This window comes from Nyctereutes procyonoides, unplaced genomic scaffold, assembly GCF_905146905.1.
Source record: "Nyctereutes procyonoides isolate TBG_1078 unplaced genomic scaffold, NYPRO_anot_genome, whole genome shotgun sequence".
NCBI classification, from domain to species: domain Eukaryota; kingdom Metazoa; phylum Chordata; class Mammalia; order Carnivora; family Canidae; genus Nyctereutes; species Nyctereutes procyonoides.
This window is the reverse complement of record NW_026575120.1, coordinates 33,651,833-33,678,759: the sequence shown is the minus strand read 5'-3', so window position 1 is coordinate 33,678,759 and position 26,927 is coordinate 33,651,833. Positions and strand designations below refer to the sequence as shown.

Here is a 26,927-nt window from a genome sequence, read left to right as displayed (position 1 = left end):
GCCACCCAGGGATCCCCTATTTTTAGACTTTGACAGCAGTATTAAAGAGGTTCTAATTCAATCCAACCAGAATTTACTGAGACCCTAGTACATTCAAGCTGTTTTCTGCTTGACACCATGTTATTACAAAGATGAGCAGAATGTGTTTCCTGTTCTCAAGAAACTCACACCCTGAGAGAAGGGCAAAAGATAAGCATACAAAGACTTATCTTTGAGGTAGAACGTGAGGTAGAACGTGAGGTTGCACACACATTTTAATGAAGGTGCTCAGAGGCAGGAAGAAGGAAGGGAGTACGAATCCACCTCTCCTCAGAGCCTCTCTTCTGCCACTACCCACGGGTAATCCCACCATGCACCAAGGCCAAGGTTCCCTTGTATCCTGGCCAGCTTCTTTCTGTCCTGCCCACTGTGGTCCAGTACAGCAATCAAGCCCTGTCTTCATGGGCAGCCCGGGTGGCTCAGCAGTGTAGCGCCACCTTCGGCCCAGGTTGTGGTCCTGGAGACCTGGGATCGAGTCCCACGAGTCCCACATCGGGCTCTCTGCATGGAGCCTGCTTCTCCCTCTGCCTGTGTCCCTGCCTCTCTCTCTGTCTTTCATGAATAAATAAGTAAAATCTTAAAAAAAAAAAAAAAAAAAAAGGAGTCCTTGGGTGGCTCAGCGGTTTAGCGCCTGCCTTTGGCCGAGGGTGTGATCCTGGAGTCCCCAGATCGAGTCCCGCATCAGGCTCCTGCATGGAGCCTGCTTCTCCCTCTGCCTGTATCTCTGCGCCTCTCTCTCTCTCTCTCTCTCTCTCTCTCTCTCTCTCTCTCTCTGTCTCTCATGAATAAATAAATAAAATATTTTAAAAAATAACAAAATAATAAAAAATATATTTTAAGAAACAGGGCAGCCCCGGTGGCGCAGCAGTTTGACGTCGCCTGCAGCCCAGGGCATGATCCTGGAGACCCTGGATCGAGTCCCACGTCGGGCTCCCTGCATGGAGGCTGCTTCTCCCTCTCCCTCTGTTTTCTCACTCTTGCTCTCTTTCAAATAAATAAATCTTAAAAGAAAAACGCTTCCTTTGAGTGGAAACTTGTATAATCATTGTTGGAAAGGGGACTGACCTGGGAATGAATCAAGAAAAAGTCATCTATACTCTTACTTCACAGAGATCATTGCTGTTAGCATTTTATCTTTTCTCATAGTATAATTTTCTGACAAAGCTGGTGTTGTACATTGTATAATTTTTGCATCATGTTTTGTAAACATATTATTATTTAGTAGAAACATATTTAGTACAAGGTCTGGAACATTATTTTTTAAATTATATAAAGCTCTGTTATGTGGGTATGCCCTAATCTGTTTAATTGGTCTCTTTCTGCTGGAAATGTATCTTGTTGTCTGTGTTTCTTTAGATATATATTTTGAATGTCATGTGATCATTTTATACACGCATGTTTGCAGATCAGTCTATATCTTCTTGCCTTTGCTCTTTTTCTCTATCAGAAGGATCTTCTTTCTCTTCTCTCTTTCTCATGAGTTTTATCCCCCACTTCTATAGTCACCTTGACCAAGACTTACCTTCCATATTTGTACACTAAAGATCATGTCTGCCATGTTCCATTAAAATGCTCAGTATCGTGTAATTATCTTTATGACAATTCATGGACATTGGGAAATTTTCCAGCCATTTATGATTGCTTGTATTTGTTTTGGGTTTTCTTTAAGACTTAAGATTTATTTATTCATGAGAGAGACAGACAGAGAGAGAGAGAGAGAGGCAGAGACACAGGCAGAGAGAGAAGCAGGCTCCATGCAGGGAGCCTGATGTGGGACTCAATCCCGGGACTCTGGTACTTTGGTACTCTGGGATCACACCCTGAGCCGAAGGCAGATGCTCAACTGCTGAGCCACCCAGGCGTCCCTGATGGCTTGTATTTGCGAGAGATATCTCCACGTCTCACTTCCTGTAAATGAGCATATGTGCACATATGTGTTGATAACTCCTATGTTGATGACAGCATGTGTAGGCACATGTGTGAACACACATATTTGCATGTGTCATGGATGTGATCTGAGGGTGGGTACACCCAAATGGATGGGCTATATCGAAAAGTGCTGGAACTTGCCTACCTACAAGGCCCGCTCTTCAGTTTTCTAATATAGTTGATGGCCTTTCACTCTGTGGTGATTAATGACCCCTTCCAACAACTACACCCAGCTGATATTTGCTTCTCTGTGAGACTGTTCAAGGGTAATCAAAATTATTGCTTTGGCAACAGCCCAAGCTAGTGAATTACCAACTCAAAAACTGCTCCAGGATCAGTTTGAATCTTCTGGGTCATGGATGAAAGAGAGAATCATTATATAGAAAAGAGACAGTGACTACTGATTTCAAAGAAGGAAAACCAAAGGACAATTAATAATTGGCTTTAAGGGATCCCTGGGTGGCGCAGTGGTTTGGCGCCTGCCTTTGGCCCAGGGCGTGATCCTGGAGATTCGGGATCGAATCCCACGTCGGGCTCCAGGCATGGAGCCTGCTTCTCCCTCTGCCTGTGTCTCTGCCTCTCTCTCTGTGTGTGGGTGACTATCATAAAAAAATAATAATAATAATAATAATAATTGGCTTTAAGTCTATAAATGGTAGCTGTTTAATCATTGATAGTTGTTTCAACCATTAATATTAATAACAGTTTTAATTATATTTGCTCTAGCCTAAGGGGAAGCATACTAGAAGTAGGTTTTTAAGTTGAAAAAAAAAAAATCAGCCTGGTGCTCTCTTCCATTGGACACTCTCTTTAGAGACCTCCCCTCTCTGATTTGGTGTCCTGAGATAGCTTGCAGATCCTCTGGGATGCATTCAACAGAGCTGCTGGTCTGCAGACTTCAGAAGCTGTCTGCAAAGCTGGTTTGAGGTGGAGGTCAATAGCAAGCTCTGAGGGACAAAATAAGAAATTGATGAAAAATATTACAGAAAGAATTTAGGTTAGTCATTATAGTTTTCTAACTTCAGAAATTTCATTCTCGCTGAGTGAAGTAAGTCAATCGGAGAAGGACAAACATTGTATGTTCTCATTCATTTGGGGAATATAAATAATAGTGAAAGGCAATATAAGGGAAGGGAGAAGAAATGTGTGGGAAATATCAGAAAGGGAGACAGAACATAAAGACTCCTAAGTCTGGGAAACTAGGGGTGGTGGAAGGGGAGGAGGGTTGGGGGTGGGGGTGAGTGGGTGACGGGCACTGAGGGGGACACTTGACGGGATGAGCACTGGGTGTTATTCTGTATGTTGGTAAATTGAACACCAATAAAAAATAAATTTATTAAAAAAAAGAAAATAAAAGCAACAGTGTTAAATATGTGATATTAATCTAAATGCTACTAAATATTAATTGTTCTGTTTATAAGGCTAAATACAAATATTAAAGTTGATAATACTATAAAAAAGAAATTTCATTCTCCACTTAAAATACTTGGTACATCAAATTACTGAAGGTAACTTGAGCATAATTTTTCTTTAACTCTTTATAAACAATGGGGATCCATTGTTTCCCCATTCACTCAGCGGGAAGTGCCTGCCTTTGGCCCAGGGTGTGATCCTGGAGTCCTGGGATCGAGTCCCACATCAGTCTCCCTGCATAGAGCCTGCCTCTCCCTCTGCCTGTCTCTCTCTCTGTGTCTCCCATGAATAAATAAGTAAAATCATTTTAAAAAAACCTCTTTATAAACAAAAGTTAAATATAAACTTATCAATAAGAACAGAAGTGAGGGCAGCCGGGGTGGCTCAGCGGTTTAGCGCCGCCTTCAGCCCAGGGATACAGTCCTGCAGTGGGCTCCCTGCATGGAGCCTGCTTCTCCCTCTGCCTGTGTTTCTGCCTCTCTCTCTCTCACTGTCTCATGAATAAATAAATAAAATCTTAAAAAAAAAAAAGTCAGCAATTCTTCCCAAACCTTTCGAAATACAAATTTATGAACAAACTTGCTAATTACTAATTATTCCTTTTTGTCTCCTAAACTTGAACCTACAGTGCTTCATTTTTAACATGGCACCAAAGATACATCACATAAAATTCACCCTCCCATGTTTCCAAGTATATAGTACAGTGTTGTCAGCTATACGCATGTTGTTGTTCAGCAGGTCTACAGAATGGGGTGCAAAGCACAGACTCCTGTTCAGACACAAGTAAACACGTGGCTTTAAATACAATCTCTAGGGAATCCCTGGGTGGCTCAGCGCTTTAACACCTGCCTTCAGCCCAGGGCATGATCCTGGAGACCTGGGATCAAGTCCCACATCGGGCTCCCTGCATAGAGCCTGCTTCTTCCTCTGCCTATGTCTCTGCCTCTGCCTCTCTCCTCTGTGTCCTTCATGAATAAATAAATAAAATCTTAAAAAAAAAATACAATCTCTAGGGGCAGCCCGGGTGGTTCAGCGATTTAGCGCCATGTTCAGCCCAGGGCATGATCCCGGAGACCCGAGATTGAGTCCCACATCGGGCTCCCCGCATGGAGCCTACTTCTCCCTCTGCCTGTGTCTCTGCCTCTCTCTCCTCTCTGTGTTTCTCATGAGTAAATAAATAAAATATTTAAAAATAATAATAAATAAATACAATCTCTAATCAGACTTTGTAAATTTGTTGTTTTTTAACAAGAGGATATTCATCCAGTCTGTGATGTCAAATCAAAGAGAGAGAGACACTAAAGATTAAGATTCCTAGCTAGAGGAGCTCCTAGGTGGGTCAGTCAGCTGAGCATTCGTCTCTTGATTTCAGCTCAGGTCATGATCTCAGGGTCATAGGATGGAGCCCTGCATCAGGCTCCATGTTCAGCAGAGTCTACTTGTCTCTCTCCTTCTGCTCCTCCCCACACTCTCTCTCTTAAAAAAAAAAAAAATAAATGAAAGTTAAAAAAATAAAATTCCTACTAGATTCCACACTAGTTGTGTGACCATGGACAAATCATTTAACATGTCAGGGCTTACTTCCTTATCTCTAAAATAGGAATGTGAGACTGGATGATGTCTAGTTTCCTTTTGGTTCTGACATTCAAGGGCATTGAAATTATTTTTCTTAAAAGATTTTATTAATTTATTCATGAGAGAGGCAGAGACATAGAGGGAGAAGCAGGCTCCCTGTAGGGATCCCGATGTGGGACTCAATCCCAGGACCCTGGGATCACATCCTGAGCTAAAGGCAGACACTCACTAAGCCACCTAGGTGTCCCAAGGACATTGAAATTAATTAAAGTTTACTGTATGATGTAATTTAACTGGTTGTATTCGCTAAGAAGTGTTATAAAATGTCTGCCTGGATCAAGGAAGGGCATCTTCCATCGGCCCAGAGATTAGAAGACCAGATTTGCAGCTCCACCTTGCAGATCTATGAGTTTCGTATTTGAAGAGGATAACTTCGACACTTTTTCCTTATTGATTAAAATAGTTATAGTCTGGGATGCCTGGTGTCTCAGTGGTTGAGCATTGGCCTTTGGCTCAGGGCGTGATCCTGGAGTCCTAGGATTGAGTCCCACATCAGGTTCCCTGCATGGAGCCTGCTTCTCTCTCTGCCCATGTCTCTGCTTCTTTCTCTCTGTTTCTCATGAATAAATAAATAAAATCTTTTAAAAATAAAATAAAATAAAAATAATATAGTCCAAAAATATATATACAAAAAAAATTAAGTAGTTATATTCCAGAATGTTAGACATGAAAACTATTTCTCTAAAACACACTATTCTTTTTTTCTCCTGACTTTCCCCGTAAGGCTGGAGTTGATAATGCCCTAGGAAAAAAAGACCCCAGCAGACTGACCTGCAAACGCTTCCTAAGGTTAAGGTGGTGGTCTCAACTATGGGAGTGTGGAAGATGTGGTCTTGCAAAGCATCTGCCTCTCTCTCCCATACTGGGGTTCAATTCCCAACCTTCTCTCACCTTTCTCCCTACAGTTGGAAAGGTCTTTCAAGTTCATGAGAGAGGCTGAGGACCAACTGAAGGCTATCCCCCAATTCTGTTTTCCTGATGCCAAGGATTGGACACCTGTCCAGCAATTTACCAGGTATGTGCTGGCATCTCCCTTCCCTACCCCCAAAGGCTAATGTAGGCAGGAACCAGGGAGGGGTGCCAGAGAGGACAGAGGCCATAGTTCAGTCTTTCTGCTGCTGAGTGATCCTTTTTTTTTTTTTTTTAATTTTATTTATTTATTTATTTATTTATTTATTTATTTATTTATTTATTTATTTATTTATGATAGTCACAGAGAGAGAGTCAGAGACACAGGCAGAGGGAGAAGCAGGCTTCATGCACCGGAAGCCCGACGTGGGATTCGATCCCTGGTCTCCAGGATCACGCCCTGGGCCAAGGGCGGGCGCCAAACCGCTGCGCCACCCGGGGATTCCCCCCCCCCCCCCCCGCTTTTTTTTAAGAATTTATTTATTCATGAAAGAACAGAATGAGAGAGGGAGGGGCAGAGGCACAGGCAAAGGGAGAAGCAGGCCTCATACAGGAAGCCCAATGCAGGACTTGATCCTGGGACCCTAGCATCATTCCCTGAGCCAAAGGCAGATGCTTAACCACTGAGCCACCCAGGCGTCCCTGCTGAGCGATCCTGATGGGCCCCTGGCTAGAGATTTTCCCCACCTGTGTTTTAAAACTTCCCTGAAGATAAGAACCACCTTGCTAAATAGGCAAATTCCCAGGCCTCCCATTAAATCTGGGCCTATTTGGTCCATAAGCCCCTGTGAGGGGCAGAAGTAATTCTTGAGTCTAGGAGAAGCTAGAGGAGCATTGCCTATCACCCTTCCTTGTCCCATGCTCTGGAAACATTTCTTTAAGAGCAGCCCATTCAGTTGTTAACTCAGATTGTGATAGGTTTACATTTCTGCTTTAACCATGTTGTTACATACCAGTATTTTTGTTATCAGATATTTCAGCAATTGATCAAACTCAGAGGGCTGCATATCCTGTGTTTCAGGGATGCTGTGTTCTTTGAAGTTGGCCTAGCAGTCTCTCCAGGGCAGTTTGAGCCGAGGCCAGGAGGTTGAGGTCGGAGGAGCTCTAAAGAGACAGTTCTCAGGGAGGGTCACCCCAGGGGCAATTCCAAGAGGGACACAGAACAGCCCCACTCTTCAGCTGCTCCTTCACTGAGTCACATCCCTTAAGTGGCAGATGCCATCTCATCTCCCAGCTCATGGAGGACAGTAGTCCCAGCAGATGCTTTGTAAGTGACTGCCATGCTTTGGGCGATGGGACAGCTCAGATGAAAGAATGCTATGAGAGCTTGTCCTCTCAGGATGCAGTTGACACTTTAGGTCTCCCTCTGCCTGACACAGAGTCCCTGTACAGAGATGGACGGGCAGGACAAGGAGCAGCCCTTTTGATGGCCCCCTCCAGAATGTCTCCTGAATGCTATCATGTGTCTTTTGTTTTGTTTTGCTGTGTAATGCACTTTTGTTTCCCCAACTGCAGTGAAACCTTCTCATTTGTCTTAACTGGAGAAGATGGGAGCAGAAGATTTGGTTACTGCCGAAGACTACTGGTTAGTATACTCTGCTGTCTGTCTGCCAGAACTCTGGGCAGCCCCGGGCAGAGCTGGATTCCTGGGGCTTCACCATGTGCCACGAGAGAAGAGGTGGGAAGTGTGACTGGTTAATCAGGGGAGTTAAAACCATGGAAGATTTTTAAAAAATAAAAAATAAAATAAATAAAACCATGGAAGATTTGGGGGTTCACCTAAGTCTTATTGGTAGAAGGGAACAACTTTGTCTCCTTTAGAAAGAAAATACTTCCTCCAGTATTTTCCCTGCCAAATAAAAGACCTTTCTGTCCTTCCTTTTATTTTTTTTTAAGATTTTATTTATTTATTCATGAGAGACACACAGAGGGAGAAGCAGGCTCCATGCAGAGAGCCCAATGTGGGACTTGATCCCAGGATCCTGGGATCATGCCCTGAGCCAAAGGCAGACACTCAATCACTAAGCCACTCAGGTGTCCCCAGAGCTTGTCTTTTTATTTTATTTTATTTTTTTTAAGATTTTATTTATTTACTCATGAGAGACAGAGAGAGAGAGAGAGAGAGGCAGAGACACAGGCAGAGAGAAAAAGAAAAGCAGACTCTATGCCAGGAGCCCAACATGGGACTTGATCCTGGGTCTCCAGGATCACGCTCTGAGCCAAAGGCGGCACTAAACCACTAAGCCACCCGGCCTGCCCAAGCTTGTCTTTTTGAGACCCATTCTTTTGAAAATCTTTAGTGGGAGCAAATCATTTTGCACTGAGTGATTTTGAGTCTTCAAAATAAGCTGATATAATTAAGAGTCAAGATAATACACAGCACATGGTAGTCAATAAATATTTGTTGAATTAAAAAATTTATATATTTGTTGAATTAATTAGTGAATAAAAAGTGTGGATAACAATTTAAAAAGTTGGGCAGCCCCGGTGGCGCAGCGGTTTAGCGCTACCTGCAGCCCAGGGTGTGATCCTGGAGACCCTGGATCGAGTCCCACGTCCCTGCATGGAACCTGCTTCTCCCTCTGCCTGTGTCTCTGCCTCTCTCTCTCTCTCTCTCTCTGTGTGTCTCTATAAATAAATAAAATCTTAAAAAAAAGTTTTTTTTAAGTTAGTGGAAAAAATAAATAAAAAATAAAAAGTTAAGTGGGATATAATAAGTTTTGTTGATAAAATTACTTTGACATATGGAGATAGATTTTCATTTAGGTTTGAAAATTAACTTAAAAGGCAGTTTCCAAAAAGGATGTTCTGAAATGATTTCTGATTTGGAATTATCATTATAATAAAATTTGTTTTCAAGGTAGCTCCTTAAGAGGAACCACAGTGATTTGGGTAAACAAGTTAAGCTTCCTTACTTTATGGCCCCACAGGCCATATTGAGCACCTACTGTGTACACAACACTCTTGATTTGGTCCTTCAGGAGAATATAAATATATATGCCACGTGACCAGAGTGGTTCCCACCTATAGAATGGGGTATTGGTAACTACTTACCTAAATGGGTTTTCAAAAGCTGCTATGTGGGGAAACATCTGGTACATGATAGGCACTTAAAACTGTTTGGGTTCTCTTCTCCTTTGAAGTGGTAACACATAATTTCCTTGTGTTTCACTCTAAAAAGCCTGGTGGCAAAGGGAAGCGTCTCCCTGAAGTTTACTGCATTGTGAGCCGCCTGGGATGCTTCAGCCTCTTTTCAAAGGTAAGGACTTGGGTCTCAGAGAAGGGAGAAAGGGAAGGCAAGGCAGAGCCCAGGAAGACACAGGAAACACCTTGACTCCTGGTACTTTTATAATCGTATCCTAACATTTTCCTTCCCACTTCCTCTCCACATCACCTCCTCTGTCCTTTTATCATTAGTACCCTCAGTGAAAGCTGAGGAAGGTCAGGGACCAGAAGCAGCTTGTGGGGGGAGAGTCAAAATAATTGCAGAGGACAGAAGGGGCAGAGGATCTTTCCAGAATATTCCTTGTGATTTTCTTTTTCTAAGCATCAACTTTTCTCATATTCGCTTTTGCATGACAAAAAGGCCACTATGATGGATGGTTGTATAAATGTCTATGTACATATGTGTTGTTAGTGTGAGATACTTATTATTGTGGTTATACTCTTAATGTATCAAAATCTTTATATAATTTGGCCCTCTTTTTGGAAAGATGAGCCAATGCATCAAGCCCTAGGAATTGCCATACTGAATCGTCTAATCCACCCCACTATTCTGGGTGGATAGAAGAGAGCTAATTACTAATGTGTATGATGATAATCTCAAAAATTTTAGATATAATCCAACATTAATTTCCTACATTAACCAGACGTGAATATCTAATCCATAAATTTATTTTTTTTTAATCATTCATAAGAGACCCACAGAGAGAGATAGGCAGAGACACAGGCAGAGGGAGAAGTAGGCTCCATGTGGGGAGCCCGATGTGGGACTCGATCCCGGGTCTCTAGGATCATACCCCGGGGCTGACGGCAGCACTAAACTGCTAAGCCACCGGGGCTGCCCCATAAATTGATTTTAAATTATTCTTGAGCATACACTTTCAGTCTGAGCTTTTTTTCGGAGAATTGAAGTCCTATGTCTACTGTCCATGAATGGCCAGCACTTCCTAAAAGCATTCTAAAACATGTCCACCTCCTGTCCACCCCACTACCCTCTGAGTAAGCCTGACTCATACTGATCTAATGTAACCTCTTGCCTTGGTAGAACTTGTACTTCTGTGTAAGTCTGTTAAAAATAAAGAATAGCATCAATGTATCTGTGTTCTTACCTTCACTCCACTGAGTTGGTAAGCCTTTTATGTGGAAGTTGGCCATTTATAGGCTCTAGGACAGTTCTGTATTGCTGCTCACCTGGGTCTCTCCTAGGAGGTTGTTGGTGTTGTTGAAGATTTTATTTATAAGAGTGCCTAGGTGTCTCAGTCATTAGGTGTCTGCCTTTGGCTCAGGTCATGATCTCAGGGTCCTAGGATCGAGCCCTGCATCAGACTCCCTGCTCAGTGTGTAGCCTTCTTGTCCCTCTCCCTCTACCCCTCACCCTGCTCATGCACTTTCTCTCTCTCTCTCTCAAATAAAATCTATTTTAAAAACAATTATTGTTTTAGCCATTTTTTAAAAATATTTTACTTATTTATTCATGAGAGACACAGAGAAAGAGGCAGAGACACAGGCAGAGGGAGAAGCAGGCTCCATGCAGGGAGCCCGGCATGGGACTCGATTCCAGGTCTCCAGGATCACACCCTGGGCTGAAGGCGGCACTGAACTGCTGAGCCACCTGGGCTGCCCTATTTTAGCCATTTTTTAAGACTTTCTTTTTAAGTAATCTCTATACCCAACATGGGACTCAAACTCACAACCCCAAGATCAACTCCAAGGTCAAGAGTTGCACACTCTACCAACTGAGCCAGCAAGGCACTCCTTCCTATTTTAGCCATTTTTTAAAAGATTTTATTTATTTTTTTGAGAGAGAGCGAGAAAGCGAGAGTGTGAGTGTAAATAAGCAGGGGGGAGAGGCAGAGGGAGAAGCAGACTTCCCCGCTGAGCAGGGATTCTGATGTGGGACCCAATCCCAGGACCCTGCGATCATGACCCATGGGCAGACAGTTAACTGACTGAGCATGCAGGCATCCTGTTTTAGCCATTTTTAACTATACAGTTGATTAACATGTTCATTCGCATTGTATGTCATCTGTCACCATCATCCAGCTCCAGAATCTTTTTTTTTTTTTTAAGATTTTATTTATTTATTCATAAGAAAACAGAGAGGGAGGCAGAGACAAGGCAGAGGGAGAAGCAGGCTCCATGCAGGGAGCCCAATGTGGAACTTGATCCTGGGACTCCGGGATCACACCCTGAGCTGATGGTGGACACTTAACCGCTGAGCCACCCAGGCCTCCCTCCAGAATCTTTTGATACCCCTGAACTAAAACTCTGCAACACTAAACACTAAATCACCATTCCCCTCTCCCCTGGACCTCTGGCAGTCACCATTCTACTGTCTGTCTCAATGAATCTGATTACTGCAGGATCTCATGTAAATGGAATCTAATTTTTATCCTTTTGTGAACGGCTTGTATCACTTAGCATATGTCCTCAAGGTTCATCCATATTGGAGCATGTGTCAGAATTTCTTTCCTTTTTAAAAAAAAAAAGATTTATTTATTTATTTATTTATTTATTTATTTATTTATTTATTTATTTATGAGAGAGAGAGAGAGAGAGAGAGAGAGAGAGAGAGAGAGAGAGAGAGGCAGAGACACAGGAGGAGGGAGAAGCAGGCTCCATGTCAAGAGCCTGACGTGGGACTCAATCCCGGGACTCCAGGATTGCGCCCTGGGCCAAAGTCAGGTGCCAAACCGCTGAGCCACCCAGGGATCCCCCCCCCCTTTCTTTAAAGATTTATTTATTTATTTACTTACTTATTTATTTATTTATTTATTTATTTATGATAGACATAGAGAGGCAGAGACACAGGAGGAGGGAGAAGCATCTTTTTTAAGGCTGGATAGCATGGTATTGTTTGTATATGTCATATTTTCTTTATCTGTTTTTCTAGATGGATGTTTGTGTTGTTTCCATGTTTTAGTTATTGTGAATTATGCTACTATGAACATGGCTATTCATATATCTGAGTCCCTGCTTTCAAATCTTTGGGCTATGTACCCATAAGTGTGGAATTACTGGATCATACGGTAATTCTATATTTAATTTTTTTTGAGGAACTACCATATATATAATCTTTTTAATTTTAATAATATATTTCATTTAACCCAAAAATCCAAAATATTATTTCAACATATAATTCAATATAGTCCTTGATATTTTATATTTTTAATTTTGTATTCTGAAATCTGAGTATTTTATAACACATCTCAAATCAAACTAGCCATATTCCTTTTTTAAAATTTATTTATTTATTCATGAGAGACAGAAAGAGAGGCAGAGACACAGGCAGAGGGAAAAACAGGCTCCCTGCAGGGAGGCCAGTGTGTGCCTTGATCTCAGATCCCAGGATCACACCCTCTGCTGAAGTCAGATGCTCAACCACTGAGCCACCCAGGCATCCCCAGACTAGCCATATTTCAAAGGTTTAGTATGTACATGTGGTATTATAAATAGTATTCCTACGGTGCTTGGGTGGCTCAGTCAGTTAAGCCTCTGCTCAGATCATGATCACAGAGCCCCCAATTGAGCCCTGCATCCATTGGGCTCTCTGTTCAGTGGGGAGCCTGCTTCTCCCTCTCCTCCCTGCTTGCTCTCTGTCACTATCTCTGTTTCTCTCTCTCTAAATCAATAAAAAAAATCTTGGGACGCCTGGGTGGCTCAGTGGTTGAGTGTCTGCCTTTGGCTCAGGGCATGATCCCGAAGTCCTGGGATCGAGTCCTACATCGGGCTCCCTGTATGGAGCCTGCTTCTCCCTCTGCCTATGTCTCTGCCTCTCTGTCTCTTATGAATAAATAAATAATATCTTTAAAAATAATAAATAAAATCTTTAAAAAATAATAATAATAAAATAAAATCTAGGATTCAGTGGCTTTTAACATATCCACACAGTTGTGTAATCATCCCCACATTTATAGGGCATTTTTATGACCCTGCAAGCAACCCCTGTACCCAAGAGCACTCCCTTCCAAGCCCTAGTAAACTATCAGTCTACTTTTGATGGCTATGGATTTGCCTATTCTGAATATTTTATCCAAGTGGAATCATAATAAGTGGTCTTTTGTGGCTGTTGTCTTTGACTTAGCCTAATTTGAATATATGTGCTGCCGAAGCAAGCACTGACTTAGCCTTATCTTTTCAATGTTCATCCGTGTTATAGCATGAATCAGTGTTTCATTCCTCTTTACAGCTAATTATGGCATATAATGTAATATCACATTTTGCTTATCTATTCATCAGTTAATGGACATCCAGCCTCGCGTCTCTAGTTCCTTTTTGACTATCATGAATAATTCTTCTATGAACATTAATGCACAGTCTTTATTCTTGTTTTTTTTAAGATTTATTTATTTATTTTAGAGAGAGAGAGTGTACAGTGCGGAGGGCAGAGAGAGAAGGAGAGAAAATCTCAAACAGATTCTATGTCGAGTGCAGAGGCTGACATGGGGCTCAATCTCACAACCCTGAGATCATAACTTGAGCCAAAATCAAGAGTCAGGCAGTTAAGTGATGGCCCCACCCAAGCACCCCAATGTACTAGTTTTTGTGTGAACATGTTTTCATTCCTATTGGGTAAATACCAGAAATATAATTGCTAAGACATATGGAAGCACTATGTTTAACCTTTTAAGGTACTGCCAGATTGCTTAGCAAATGGGCTTCACTAGTTCACGTTCCCACCAGCAGTGCATGCGGGTTCCGGTTTTTCCTTCCATGCCAACACATGCTACTGTCTTTCATTTGGTTTTAGCCATCTTAATGGCTATAAAGTGGTGTTTCATTGTGGTTTCGGTTTGCATTTCCCTAATGGCTATCCCCCAGAGAAATTTTAACTCCACAGTTACACTGTAGATCTTCTTATATATTGTGGGCCTGTAAAGGACTACAAACCATTATAATATTTATTTTTTCTAGCACCACACCCAAGAACCAGTTTTTATCCCCTCGGGGGCAATATTACTGCCAATGAGAATGCATATATTAGCCCAGTAAGTTACATGGCCAAACCCAAAGTCCAGGGGGTCAAGGAACTTCAGTGGGAAGAACTGTAAAGGCACATGGCAAAGGAGTGGGCACATAGAGAAGAGATTTGAGGCAATGACAGAGGAGGAAAGACACATTAAGTTTGGCCTGATGAGGACAGCAGGGCTTTCCCATAATTCTTCAGTCCCTGTGGCAGGCCCACTTCATCAAGAACAGAGCAGTACCTTGGTGTCCTGACTTGTTGCTTTTGTGCCCCTTGCAGATCTTGGATGAGGTGGAGAAACGGCGAGGCATCTCTCCTGCCCTGGTGCAGCCCCTCATGAGGAGTGTCATGGAAGCTCCTTTCCCAGCACTGGGCAAAACCATCGTTGTCAAGAACTTCTTGCCAGGATCAGGAACTGAGGTAAGCCAACAGACTCCTATTATCTCTTAGAGGAGAGAACGGCCCAGACCAAGTGGGCTGTCACATCACTGAATGTGACATTAGACATCGTAAAATCCACCCTAAGTCCTGTCCATCCATTCTACGATTCAGTCACAGAAAGCAACCCCCAGAGCTATGCCATGGCAGCACATGGTGTTTCTTTGCATGGCATTGGCCTTACAGTTAGGGACCTGCATTGAACATCCTTAGCTTCTCTTACTAGCCCATTACATTCATAGATTGTATTGGAACCTATTTACCTTTTTGGTCTCTGTCACCTCTTATAATTTCATAATGTAAAACAGTTATTTTCAGGGAAGACAAGCTTAGGTACTACTTTTGATTCACCTGTTTAGGACTTTGAGGTACGCCTCCTTCCTTGACTGGATTGGAATTTAATGCAGGACTTTTTTTTCATCTTTCCCATTCCCTTTATATGGCTCTGTGGATATCACTAGGCAGATCCCATTCAGCCTCAAATCTCTAGTTCCAAGAACCCTTGAAAAAGCAGGTCACTTCTGGAGACAGGAGAAGGATAAGAATAAGTGGGGTATTCTGGAATAATTCAATTTCCCAGAACAGAAAGAACTGTTCTCCATGTTGCTGGGGAACCCTACACTATCCTTATGCCAGATGCAGATGGCTTGGTGATGGAGATGTTGACATTATTGAGCCCCACTATGTACAGCACTGGGCAGGTGCCATACTTGGAGTAAATCACCAGTCTCTGCTCACTGTGAAGGAGCCAGCTATTTATAGAGAAAATATAAACAGTGACTTGTGAACAGTGACTTGAGATAAATTCGAGAACATTTCAGCAAGTACAGAATGAGAAGATGTGCCCCCTAAGTGTACAAGCTGTAAGACACATCCTAAGGGAAGGATTGGTATGAGGTGGGGTTTATTGAGAAATGCCTTCTAGAGGAGATGAATCTTGAAAGTGCTGCCTGGATCTGTTGGTCCTTCTGTGTGATCCTGTGACTCCATTCCAGCAGGTGATATTCCTGGTGAGGCAGAGACACTTTCCTATGGGACTCTAAGTGATAGGACATCAACCATAATGAAACTCCTGGGGAGGGGGGCAGTCCCAACACATCACTATCAGGCAGAGCTTCCAAGCTTTGGGGCCCAGGGCCATTGGTCCTGCCATCCCATCTCCCCAGCTCCATCTGAACTTTCCTTACCCTCCACTGTGAGACAGAGTTCGTACCAAGTGTACCTGCCCCCGCCCCCCAGGCTCCTAGAAGCTTTCTTCTCCCCAATCACTCTGGCCTTCCCTGTTTTCTTTCCCTTTTCTCCTGAGGACCTCAGAGCCACAGGCCTGGGGTGCGGCTCCTCCTCATGGCTGCCCTATTCTCTGGCAGGTGATTGAACTGTGCCGCCCCCTGGACTCCAGGCTGGAACATGTAGACTTTGAGTCCCTCTTCTCCTCTCTCAGCGTCCGCCACCTGCTCTGTGTTTTCGCCTCCCTGCTTCTGGAGAGGAGGGTCATCTTCATCGCAGACAAGCTCAGGTACCAACCTTGGCCACTCCTGCTAAAGTGTCTGCCTGACAGTCTTAAACTGTCTAGATTGTGCAGGGCAGGTGACTGCCTGGGACTACAAAGGAAGCACCTCTTGAGGGAAGAGGGCAGGTCAGCGGGCTGCAAGGCCTGGAGGTTTAGGAGGCGCACGAGTTCTGTAAAGCACAGGTAAGCCTGTGCTTCTGTGCACTACTTATCTGATATTCTGGCCGCCTTTCATTCATCCTGCTGTGTGCTAGGCACTCTGCTATGCGCTAAAGGGATGAGAGTAAAAGAGCAGAGCTGTACTCAAGAGTTTTCGGTCCCAGTGGGCCGGAGGTTGGGGGGTGGAGGGCAGAGAAGGGAGCAGGGCACCAGGTACTATGCTGTAAAGGCTTACTGGAGCAGTGTGTTCTAGAACCAAGGAGGGCTTTCATTCAGAGGAGGCCAGTTTTGGCTGAGTCCTAAGACTAAGAGCAAGTAGAAAGCACACTCCAGGCTGAGATACACAGGCAAGGATACAGGGGGCTGAGCATGTCACCTTCAGAAACTGGAAAGCCATTCACGGTGGCTAAGCAAAGTGGCAGGCAGAGCAGGAGGCAAGGAGCCAAGGTTCACAGAGGGTTGCAGGGCCATGCTTCAGCACAGATGGATCCCAAAGGCAGCCCTTCCTCTCAGTGTTGAAATAAGTTACATAGAACCACACACACCTGCTCATGGCTTGGTAGGATGCCCCCCATGTCCAAAGGGTCACATTCAATGATTTGCAAAGCCCAAATCAGAGAAGAGCCAGAGGGGATGCAGATGGGCATTGGAGTGAATGAACTTTAAAAAGAAAAAGAATTCCTGGCTTTTTCATCACTTCACAATACTGAATCAGAGCCTTCTTTGCTTCGGAACTAAGGGCACGGCAGCACAGGTGGTGACTGCCACTCCAGGAAGGGCTGAGATGTGGGGTCTGGCCAGAGATAGACCTGACAACCAGGGAAAGCAGATGAGGCCAACCAAGGAGTCCCATCTGGAAAGAAGAAATACCAAAAACACAAAAGTAGAAGAACTCTGGTTTGGAGAGGAAATATGACTCCCAAATCTGGAAAACACAAGGGAAGGAAGAAGAACAGGGAAAGAAGAACGGAAAGGACAGAAGGTATGAATATGGAGCTCATCAGGAACGTGGTAGGAAATGGAATCCAGTCCTCACTTCCCACTCCAGCCCATCTGGTCATCTCAGTGATACTCCTCTTTGGACAGCAGCCATTTGGCTATTCCCAGCTTGCTCCCTGCCCAGTTTTTAGCGAGCTATTCACTTTTACTGTCATGCTTATTGCACTCCTGTGCACTGGGGTCCGCTGCGGAAGCAGGCCGACTCTCAGCCTGCAGCTGGTGCTGGGCACTGGGGAATTCAGACTGGAGAGTTCTAAGGTTGGGGCTCTGGAAGCTAAAGATGAGTAATAACCCTTCAGTGACCGGGGTCGGATTTCATCTAGGAGCTGTCTGTATTCTCTGGAAGCCCTCACTTTGTCCCCCGGAAGTAGAATTCTCAGGCTCAACCTGCGGGAGGGGAACGCAGTGGATCTCAGAAAGGCCCACGCAAGAAGTAAAGGCCAGCCATGTAAACCTGCTGCCCGCCCAGACTGACTGGAGATAGGGCCGAACAGTCCCATGAGGAGCTTGCTTCCTGGGTTGAAGATGGGAAGCTTGGGAAGGTGCAGCCTGAGAGAATGTCTAGGAAGATGGGCGTGGCTGGAGAGGAGCGTGCCCTCTCCTGGCTTCCCTCCCTGGCAAAGTATCCAAGTATCATCTATTTTTCTTGTCAAAGTACAATGAGAGAGAAGATGGGAACAGAAAGGGTCAAAGACAGATGCATCCTTTAAGGACACCAGAGGGGACGAGTCAGGCTTCGGGTGCTGAGACACCAGGAAACACTCGTTACAAAGATGTCTGGGAAGGGACCACCTCTCCCTCCTGCCTGGACAGATTTCTGGGTTGACAGGCTGAAGCCCCTCCCCCAGAGCTGCTCTAACAGGAGACAAAGGAACGTGAAGAAACTGCCAGCCCTGTGAATGGACTGTGCCCAGTGGTGACTGCATCTGGGTTAGCTCTCCCAGCCCCTCCCCTCCTGTCCTGGGGCAGCTTTATTGGGGGGTCGTCGATGTTGTCTGACTGGAGGGGACTTCGGAGTGTCTCTCCTCGCCCCACCTTCCATGATGCCTGATATTCTGCTCTTAGAGATCGAGTCCCTTGGAACAGCAGATGCCCACGAGCAGGGGTAAAATGCTGGCTGTGGCTGCTGCACGGACAGGGCTAACTTCGGTTCTCTCCTTGGGTCCAGAGCCAGGCCACAGTGCAGTTAACTACTCTGTGTGTGTGTGTGTGTGTGTGTGTGTGTGTGTGTGTGTGTGTGTGTGTGTGTGTTTATAGCTTTCAGACTTGCACATTCATCTCTCATCACAAAGGATGCAGGGGCTGAGGGTGTTCCTAGGAGGAAGGAGGATGCCTGAATGTCCTCACTGGTGGGCGCTGGGGCTCCTCATTTATGAAACCAGGGCTCATCTGCACCCAGGCCCCTCATCACTGAGATGGCTCCTGTGTCACCTTGTCCCCAAAGGCAGCCCGTGCTCTTCTTGTGACAGATGGCTCAAAGGGTTCTCTCTTGCCCAGTACATTCTCATTCCATCCAGTAAGCATTCCAGGCAGACTTGAAGAGGTGGAAAAATAAATAAAAGGCCCACAGAAGGAAAAGAAAGACAGCATGAGCAAGCCTGCCGACAGTAACAACATGGCCACCACAAGGTGGACTGGAATGCCCCCCCCCCCCCCGGGGCCAGGCTCTCGGAAGGGTTTGACTTGTGTTCTTTCAGGCTCCTGACAACTCAGTCAGAAAGCATCTATTGTTAGGAAACTAAGGAGCACACAGAGGTTAAGTCACTTTGCTCTGATCAGCCAGTGGTTAGTGGGAGAGTTGGGACACAGGCAGCCTGGCTCCAGAGAAGATGAGAAGGGAGGAGGAGCAGGCCACGTGGTGGGGGTGGGTGGGTGAAGGGCAGTGCCTGTGACCCCTTTAACAGAATACATAAGTAAAGTCTTTTTTTAAAACATGCCATTGAGGGCAGCCCCGGTGGCGTAGCGGTTTGGCGCCACCTGCAGTCTGGGGTGTGATCCTGGAGACCCAGGATCGAGTCCCACATCAGGCTCCCTGCATGGAGCCTGCTTCTCCCTCTGCCTCTCTCTCTCTCTGTGTCTCTATGAATAAATAAATAAAATCTTAAAAAAATAAAACAATAAAACATGCCATTGAGACCCTATTTGTGCTTGGCGGGCAGGCTTGTATTGTGTACTGAAGAAGCCAAGACCTCCATGCTTTTCTCCCCAGAACCTCCCTCCCTTACGGCCTTCAGCTGGCACCCAGTTAGTCAGGTGGAGCTGGGCGACCCCACAGTCTTTCCAAGCTCTGAAATTCTCCAACTCCATGGGCCAGAGCGCCCCGGGCCTCTGATAACGGAGGAAGAACTTGCTAATGGCCCCATTCCTGACCCACGACCCACCTCCTCAGGCATCCCGTGCTTTCCAGAGTGTCCCAGGAGACGACTTGGGGGATGACCGCCTCATGTGCCCATCTGTGCAATGGGGGAGAGGACTATCTAATTCCTGCAGGACCCCTCCAACTCAAATGCTGTGTGATGCCATGAACATGCTGTTGAGGGAAAGTCAGTGCTAACACCCCACATCTCCCCATGCTCCCCAGGCTCACTCTTCTCCTGGCCTCATCTGGTTCAGTAAAAATCACCTGTGCAACCTGTCCCTGCTACTGTGGCCTCCCTTAGAGTGGTTCTAATCCTGGACTCTTCAGAGCTGGTGTGATGCCCCAGTAACTGTGCCTGCTCCTTTAATGCCCCTCTACATGTGACTTGGGTTAGAGTTAAATACCATGTTGTGAGTCCTTTCCAGGATTTTTTTTTATTTTTTAATTTTTATTTATTTATGATAGTCACAGAGAGAGAGAGAGAGGCAGAGACATAGGCAGAGGGAGAAGCAGGCTCCATGCACCGGGAGCCCGATGTGGGATTTGATTCCGGTTCTCCAGGATCACACCCTGGGCCAAAGGCAGGCGCCAAACCACTGCGCCACCCAGGGATCCCAGTCCTTTCCAGGATTCCCAGGCCTCTCTCTAGGCTATGCTCAGAAGTCGGGATGCCTCTGCACCTCCTTTTGCAGCCTACACTCTGTACTTCTGGAGGCCTCAGGGTTGGGGCTTTCTGACCTTTAATTGTAACCCCTTCCCTGATAGGGTAGTCTGGCTCACCTGTAAGAAAGTGACACAGGGGCAGCCCAGGTGGCTCAGCGGTTTAGCGCCCTTTAGTCCAGGGCGTGATCCCAGAGACCCGGGATGGAGTCCCATGTCAGGCTCCAGTCCCTGCATGGAGGAGCCTGCTTCTCCCTCTGCCTGTGTCTCTGCCTCTGGGTGTGTGTGTGTGTATGTGTGTGTGTGTGTGTCTATGAGTGAATAAATAAAATCTTAAAAAAGAAAAAAAAGTGACATGGCTGGAGCTCAGTCAGTGGAGCATGTGACTCTTGATCTTAGGGTTGTAAGTTTGAGCCCCACATTAGTGTAGAGATTACTTAAAAATAAAATCTTAAAAAAAAAAAAGAAAGTGACATAGCTGGTGATCAAAGCGCAGAAACTCCACCATAGAACATCATGAGTGAAAAAGCCAGAACCCATCTTCCCTCTTCCAGCCTGCTCTGCTTACTGGGGTGTCCCTCCAGGAGGAATCTCCATCCACCCAATGCTGTCTGATTTACCGGCAAAGAGCCAGAAGGAATTGAAGGGTTCTTTGGCTAGACCATGACAAACTAGAGCTTGGGGGACAGTGGCTGGCTGCAAGTCGTCTGAGCTGGGAAAGCCTACCGAGAGAGACTTCCGCATATGCTCCCATGTGGGCTTTCATCCTCATCACCAGGCACAGTACTGCACATGCCATGTGTGATCCCATTTCCAGCCCTGTTCAGCTAGAAGTGAAAATAAGCCTCCACAGTCTTCTAATTCTCCCCAACCTTTGTGAGACCGCAGAACACATGAGTGCAGGACATGCCACGAGCTCAGTGAGTGGCCGCATGGCAGCCATTGTGGACGTGAGCCTGCATTTGGCCTGTGGTTCCCCCACCCCCACCCCTTGCTAGTCAGTCTGCCCACTGCAAGAGGAAGTAGCTGGGACTTGTGGCAAATACTGAATGAGTTATAAAAGGGTTTTTAAGTCGAGCCAAAAATCTATCAAATTTAGAATAACATTTTTGCTCCGTTTCATCTTCAGGGTGGACACTGAGTGTTTCTTAAGGCACTGTCAAGCCAAAGTTTGACAGATGCAAAAGAAAGAATGTTGTTGTGATGGCTTGTTCTGTTGTCATAGCAACCCAAATAAATATTTTCTTATACCCCTTTCTTCATTTCCCCAATGATAAACATTTGTTTTTTAGTTTATTAATTTCAATTCCCAACATTCTGACTAATCTACAGACCAGGCCGAATAATAAAGTCAGAGCTGCCCATAAACAAATTTGTCCAAAAGTTTCATGGAACAATGTTTTTGTTGTTGTCGTTGTTGTTTTTAATTTTATTTATTTATTCACAAGAGACACAGGCAGAGACACAGGCAGAGGGATAAGCAGGCTCCTCACAGGGAGCCCGATGTAGGACTCAATCCCAGGACCCCAGGATCACTACCTGAGCCAAAGGCAGATGCTCAACCGCTGAGCCACCCAGGTGTCCCTATGGCACAAAGTTTTTAACATTTTTTAAAAGATTTTATTTATTTATTCATGAGAGACACAGCAAGAGAGAGAGAGAGAGAGAGAGAGAGAGAGAGATAGGCAGAGGAAAAAGCAGGCTCCATGCAAGGAGCCCGATGCAGGACTCAATCCCGGGACTCTGGGATCATGACCTGAGCCAAAGGCAGATACTAGGCCACCTAGGGATCCCCACAAAATTTTTAATATTCAAGAAATTTCCTTTTTATCTTTTTATTTAGAGTATATGAAGACTAAGCCAAATGAGTACTGATAAGTAGGATTAGGTGGTTGAATCTTGATAAATACTGGAGTTTGCCCTTAGCTTCGGCACATGAGCAACTGCACAGATGAGTTCCTAGGTAGCTATGCACCTTCATTTTTTAATGTGCTTCATTTTTTGCTTTTTTTTTTTTAATTTTTTTCATTTGGCAGGGTTACACAATGACAGGTTTTTTTTTTTTAAGATTTTATTTATTTATTCATGAGAGACACACAGAGGGAGAAGCAGACTCCATGCACCGGGAGCCCGACGTGGAATTCGATCCCGGGTCTCCAGGATCCGCCCCGGGCCAAAGGCAGGCGCCAAACCACTACACCACCCAGGAATCCCTGCTTTTTTTTTTTTTTTTTTTAATCAGTTTCTGTAAGCCTAAATGGGGATTCCCTGTCCTGTCTAGAATCAGTTGTGCTCGGCGATGTTTGCCATCTCAGAAAAAGGTAGGGTAGGGGCACCTGGGTGGCTCCATCGGTTAATTGTCTGCCTTTGGCTCAGGTCACGATCCCAGAATCCTGGGATCCACTCCTGCATATCTATCTCTCTCTCAAATAAATAAATATAATCTTTAAAATAAAGGAAAAGGTAGAGTTTGTGAACATGCCCTCTCTAGGCAGAACAGCTGCCCAAGGCCTATCTGCAGGGTGGTCTGACGTCCAAAATACTACTTCAGAAGTCCTCAGAGTGGCTAACAGTCTTAGAGGTACATACATTTAATTCAGCAAAATCCTAAGAAAAACACAACTTAGTAACATAATGGCATCAGTCTGATTAAATATTAAATATATGAACAGCAAGAAGATAACATTTAGAGCAAGATTTATTTATTTTTAAAGATTTTATATATATTCCTGAGAGACACAGAGAGGGGCAAAGACATAGGTAGAGGGAGAAGCAGGCTCCCTGCAGGGAGCCTGATGTGGGACTCGATCTGGGGACTCCAGGATCAAGCCCTGAGCCAAAGACAGACACACTTAACCGCCAAACCACTCAGGCGTCCCTGGAGCAAGATTTAGAAACTAGCATAACCACAATTGTCTTCTACCTCAGACCCATCACTAGCAAAATATTGGGCTAAAAACTTGTTCCAGATCTTCCATCAGGGTCACATGCTCCCAGGCTGTGCTTGCTTTGTGTTGCCACCTTTATGTGGAGCTCACTGCAAGGACTCAAAACCTCTCTGGTACTTTTATCTATTAGTTTGTCAGAGGCAACTTCACTACTCTTCTGTCCTGTCTCCACTAATGAGCCTTGGATTATCTTCTGATGGCCTTGGTTCTTTTCACTTTGCAGCTATTTCTAGTGCCTGGTTTTCTCTCTCATAGATTTCTAGTTTGTAAACATTAAACATGGAAGGAAGGATGCGTGGGTGTCTCAAATGACTAAGCCTCTGCCTTCAGCTCAGGTCATCATCTCAGGGTCTTGGGATTGAGTGGAGTCCCTTGGCTTGGGCTTCCTGCACAGTGGGGAGTCTCCTTCTGCATCCCCCTCTGCCCCTCCCCCTAGCTTATGCTCTCTCTTGCTCAATCTCTCAAATAAATAAATAAAATCTTTAAAAAAAATAAAGCTGGAAGGAAGTTAGAAATTATCTAGGCCACTCTACTTATTTTACAGATGAGGAAGTTCAGGGCTTTTACCTGAGATCATACAGAAGGTAGCAGAGCCCATTTTCTTGAGGCCCAGCCTATGTTTTTTTAAAGTTTGGCAACATGGTACTTCCAGGTGTGAAAGTACAGTGATGGAAATATGGTAGCTGGTGCATGTGACATCCACCTCCCATTAGGTCTCCCCAAGTACCAGACCAGACTGAAGTTTGCCTTTCGCTCATATTCCTGGGAATGATAGATACACTAGCAGAGATACTTTGCTTGGGATATCAACAGATGCTGATGGGATCATTCTTCAAATTCCTGGGGAGTCTTACTTAGCAAACACATTGTTCACTTTTCTGGAAGCATTTTAGAGAAGGCTCTGTGTTCAGTTCTTACTGGTTCCTAGATAAATTGGAAGGTTGCTGAGCATAGTAACCCCACATATGGCAACAGAGGTTTGCTAGCAGCCAGAACCAAAGTGTCTTCCCTAGGAGAACTTCAGTACGCACAAGTGCATCCTGATGGCTCTAGACTAGTGCTTCAGCCCTCATAGGGCACCACCAAATAGCAAAGCATTCTGGGACCTGACTCTTCTCTGTGCACTTCTTTAAACCCTGTGGCCCGGCCAGCCTCCCACATGGGCATCACCTCCCTCCCCTCCTTCTGTACAAATCGATCACAGCTGTACGCTGGTGTTGCTTTCCTCTACCCCCACAGTAACGAGAGCCAGCTGCGAGGGCTCTGGTCCTAGGACTTCCTCCAAAACATTGCCTCTCCTCCACCCAGCAGATGCTCAGGAAAGCTGTGTGGCAAGCACACTTGAAAAGTTATCCACAGTGTCAGTGTCGTCCAAACCAAAGCCTGTTCTTTCATATTCCTAAGAGACCACCCATCCTAGCAGTGCCCACACCTCACCCCTCATGGAACGTTCCTCTAGCCTTTTTGAGCCTGGGAATAAAATTCCATTAGCACTTGCATGAGAGACTGAGAAAAACACAAACTACACTCAAAATAATCCCATCTTTTTCTCCTCTACCATTTATTTTGGGGGAAGAGTTGTCACTATACAATTTGCAGAATTCGACCTTTCCTCCTAGTGTTTCAAGAGGGAGAGGTGGGGCTTTTTTTCCCAGCATATTGATGTGGGCTAATAAGCCAGAGGAATGAGCCACTCCTCAAACACTGCCCACCTGTTGTCACGAGCACCCTATGCTCCATATGTGCCTGCCAGTGAGGTGCTAATGATAGCCAGGTGTGAAACATTTGGCTCCAGCTGCAACAGCACATCAGATGATTTAAAAACCAACAAACAAAAACCACTTGTTAGGAGACATAGCAGAGGCAGCACCTCCCTAGTGGTCAGCAGGGTACCCAGCTAAGTTGTCATCTTTGGTCCCCATCAATATTGAATTCATTTGTCCTTTAGCTCAGTGCATTCCAGTGGCATAAATGAATTCGATCTTTCTGGAACATTTATTCACCCACTGTGTGTATCTGGCTAGTGCTGGCATTGCTTATCATTCTTCCTGACCTGTTCCAACTGCCTTCCTCATCCAGCCGGTTCCCACTCTGCAGTTGAACAGGGATAGGGGGGAGTCTCCCAGAGCTGCTAGACTGCCTAGGCCTCCCTTAGGAGCCACAGGGTGCTCTGGCCATAGAGAGAAGCCAGCAACTGATTATACTTTCTCATTCCAGGGATGAGGCTGCAAGAAAGCAAGAGGGCAGAAGGCATTTTCTTTGAGTTGGAAAAAAAAAAAGTTAAACACATTTATTTTTCTATCTCAGTGATTGAGGAAACCACAAAGGCTTCACACTGTGCCTCTTCATGCCTCCATTCCCCTCCTCGTGGCTCTCCCCACCGCATTGCAGAGGTCAACTTCCTCCAGGTCTTTTTAGCTATTAAAATTCATAAGGAGGGTGGTGCCTGGCCAGTTTAGTCAGTAGAGAATGGGACTCTTGATCTCAGCATTGTGAGTTCAAGCCCCATATTAGGTGTAAAGCTTCCAAGAAAAAAAAAAAAAGATTCAAAATAAGATGAACTCCATCTGTAAGGTGGCTCTGTGTCTAAAATTCTGTGATCCTATAATTTCCCTGGGGTCAAAAGTGCTTAAACCACAACTCTGAAAATGCTTCAGTGTGAGCATTGCATTTGAATTCTCTGTTAGGGAGCAAGTGGAAGTGAAAAGCTTCAGAGACTGCTGACATGGGCTCCGCATGACAGCTCCCACCGCTGCGGCCCACGCGGGAGCCACACCTCTTCCACATCACATTTAAGAGCTTATAGCAAATGTGCTATCAGAAGAGATGGGTTTCATCCATGAGGCTCCATTCAGGGAATTCTTTCTCCCAGTCCTTAAAGTCCCCCTGGTCACTTGGGGATGAAAGCCAACATCCTCGTAAAACATGGAACATACCAGAATTCCTTTTTTTTTTTTTAAAGATTTTATTTATTTATTCATGAGAGAGACACAGAGAGAGAAGCAGGCTCCATACAGGGAGCCTGACATGGGACTCTGTCCTGGGACTTGATCTTGGGACTCTGGGACCATGCCCTGAGCCAAAGTCAGACGCTCAACCACTGAGCCACTCAGGCATCCCACATACCAGAATTCCAACTGAACTATCACTGTCCACCTGCCTCCAGCCTCCTGTTCTATGGTCCAAATCGTTGACGTCAGACCCTTTTAACTGCAGGCCGTGTCATGAGAAATACCTCTCACGTTCAGACTTAATGCAAACACCACATGCAAGCACACAGGTAGTCACTTACACCTGGAACAAAATGCAGCATACTCTCTTCTCATCTATTTTTTTTTTTCTTTTTGGTATTTCTAATACTGATTACAGCCCACTAAAATTATTTCAGGACTTAGTAATGGGCTGCACAGTGTAGTCTGAGAAGACCTGTTTTAGCCCAACTATCCCCTTTTTATTTTAACATCCTAGTTTCCTCAGCTGTGTCCTCACAACTGTAGTATGGGAGCGAGCAGATCAACTTTGTATACTGCTCACACAGTGACAGAGATTAGTCCTAAAATTTAAAAAATTTTAGAACAAGGTAAATTCCACACATTCAGTGATGAAGAAAAAACATTTTTGTAAGATTTTATTCATGAGAGACACACAGAGAGGCAGAGAGACAGGCAGAGGGAGAAGCAGGCTCCATGCATGGAGCCCGATGTGGGATTCGACCCTGTGCCCCAGGATCACACCCTGAGC

At 45.0% G+C, this 26,927-nt stretch overlaps 1 protein-coding gene across 5 annotated transcripts in view; it reads left to right on the top strand.

Moving 5' to 3' along the window:
* The window catches only part of DENND2A (DENN domain containing 2A), a 103,741-nt gene that overhangs the window by 65,238 nt on the left and 11,576 nt on the right, over window positions 1-26,927 (top strand). For all 5 annotated transcript variants that reach the window (XM_055335185.1, XM_055335188.1, XM_055335189.1 and 2 more), the window contains exons 10-14: window positions 5,922-6,031; window positions 7,441-7,510; window positions 9,107-9,184; window positions 14,393-14,533; window positions 15,919-16,067. In XM_055335185.1, the coding sequence (XP_055191160.1) occupies window positions 5,922-6,031; window positions 7,441-7,510; window positions 9,107-9,184; window positions 14,393-14,533; window positions 15,919-16,067 (548 nt within the window). The remainder of the gene's footprint in view (window positions 1-5,921; window positions 6,032-7,440; window positions 7,511-9,106; window positions 9,185-14,392; window positions 14,534-15,918; window positions 16,068-26,927) is intronic.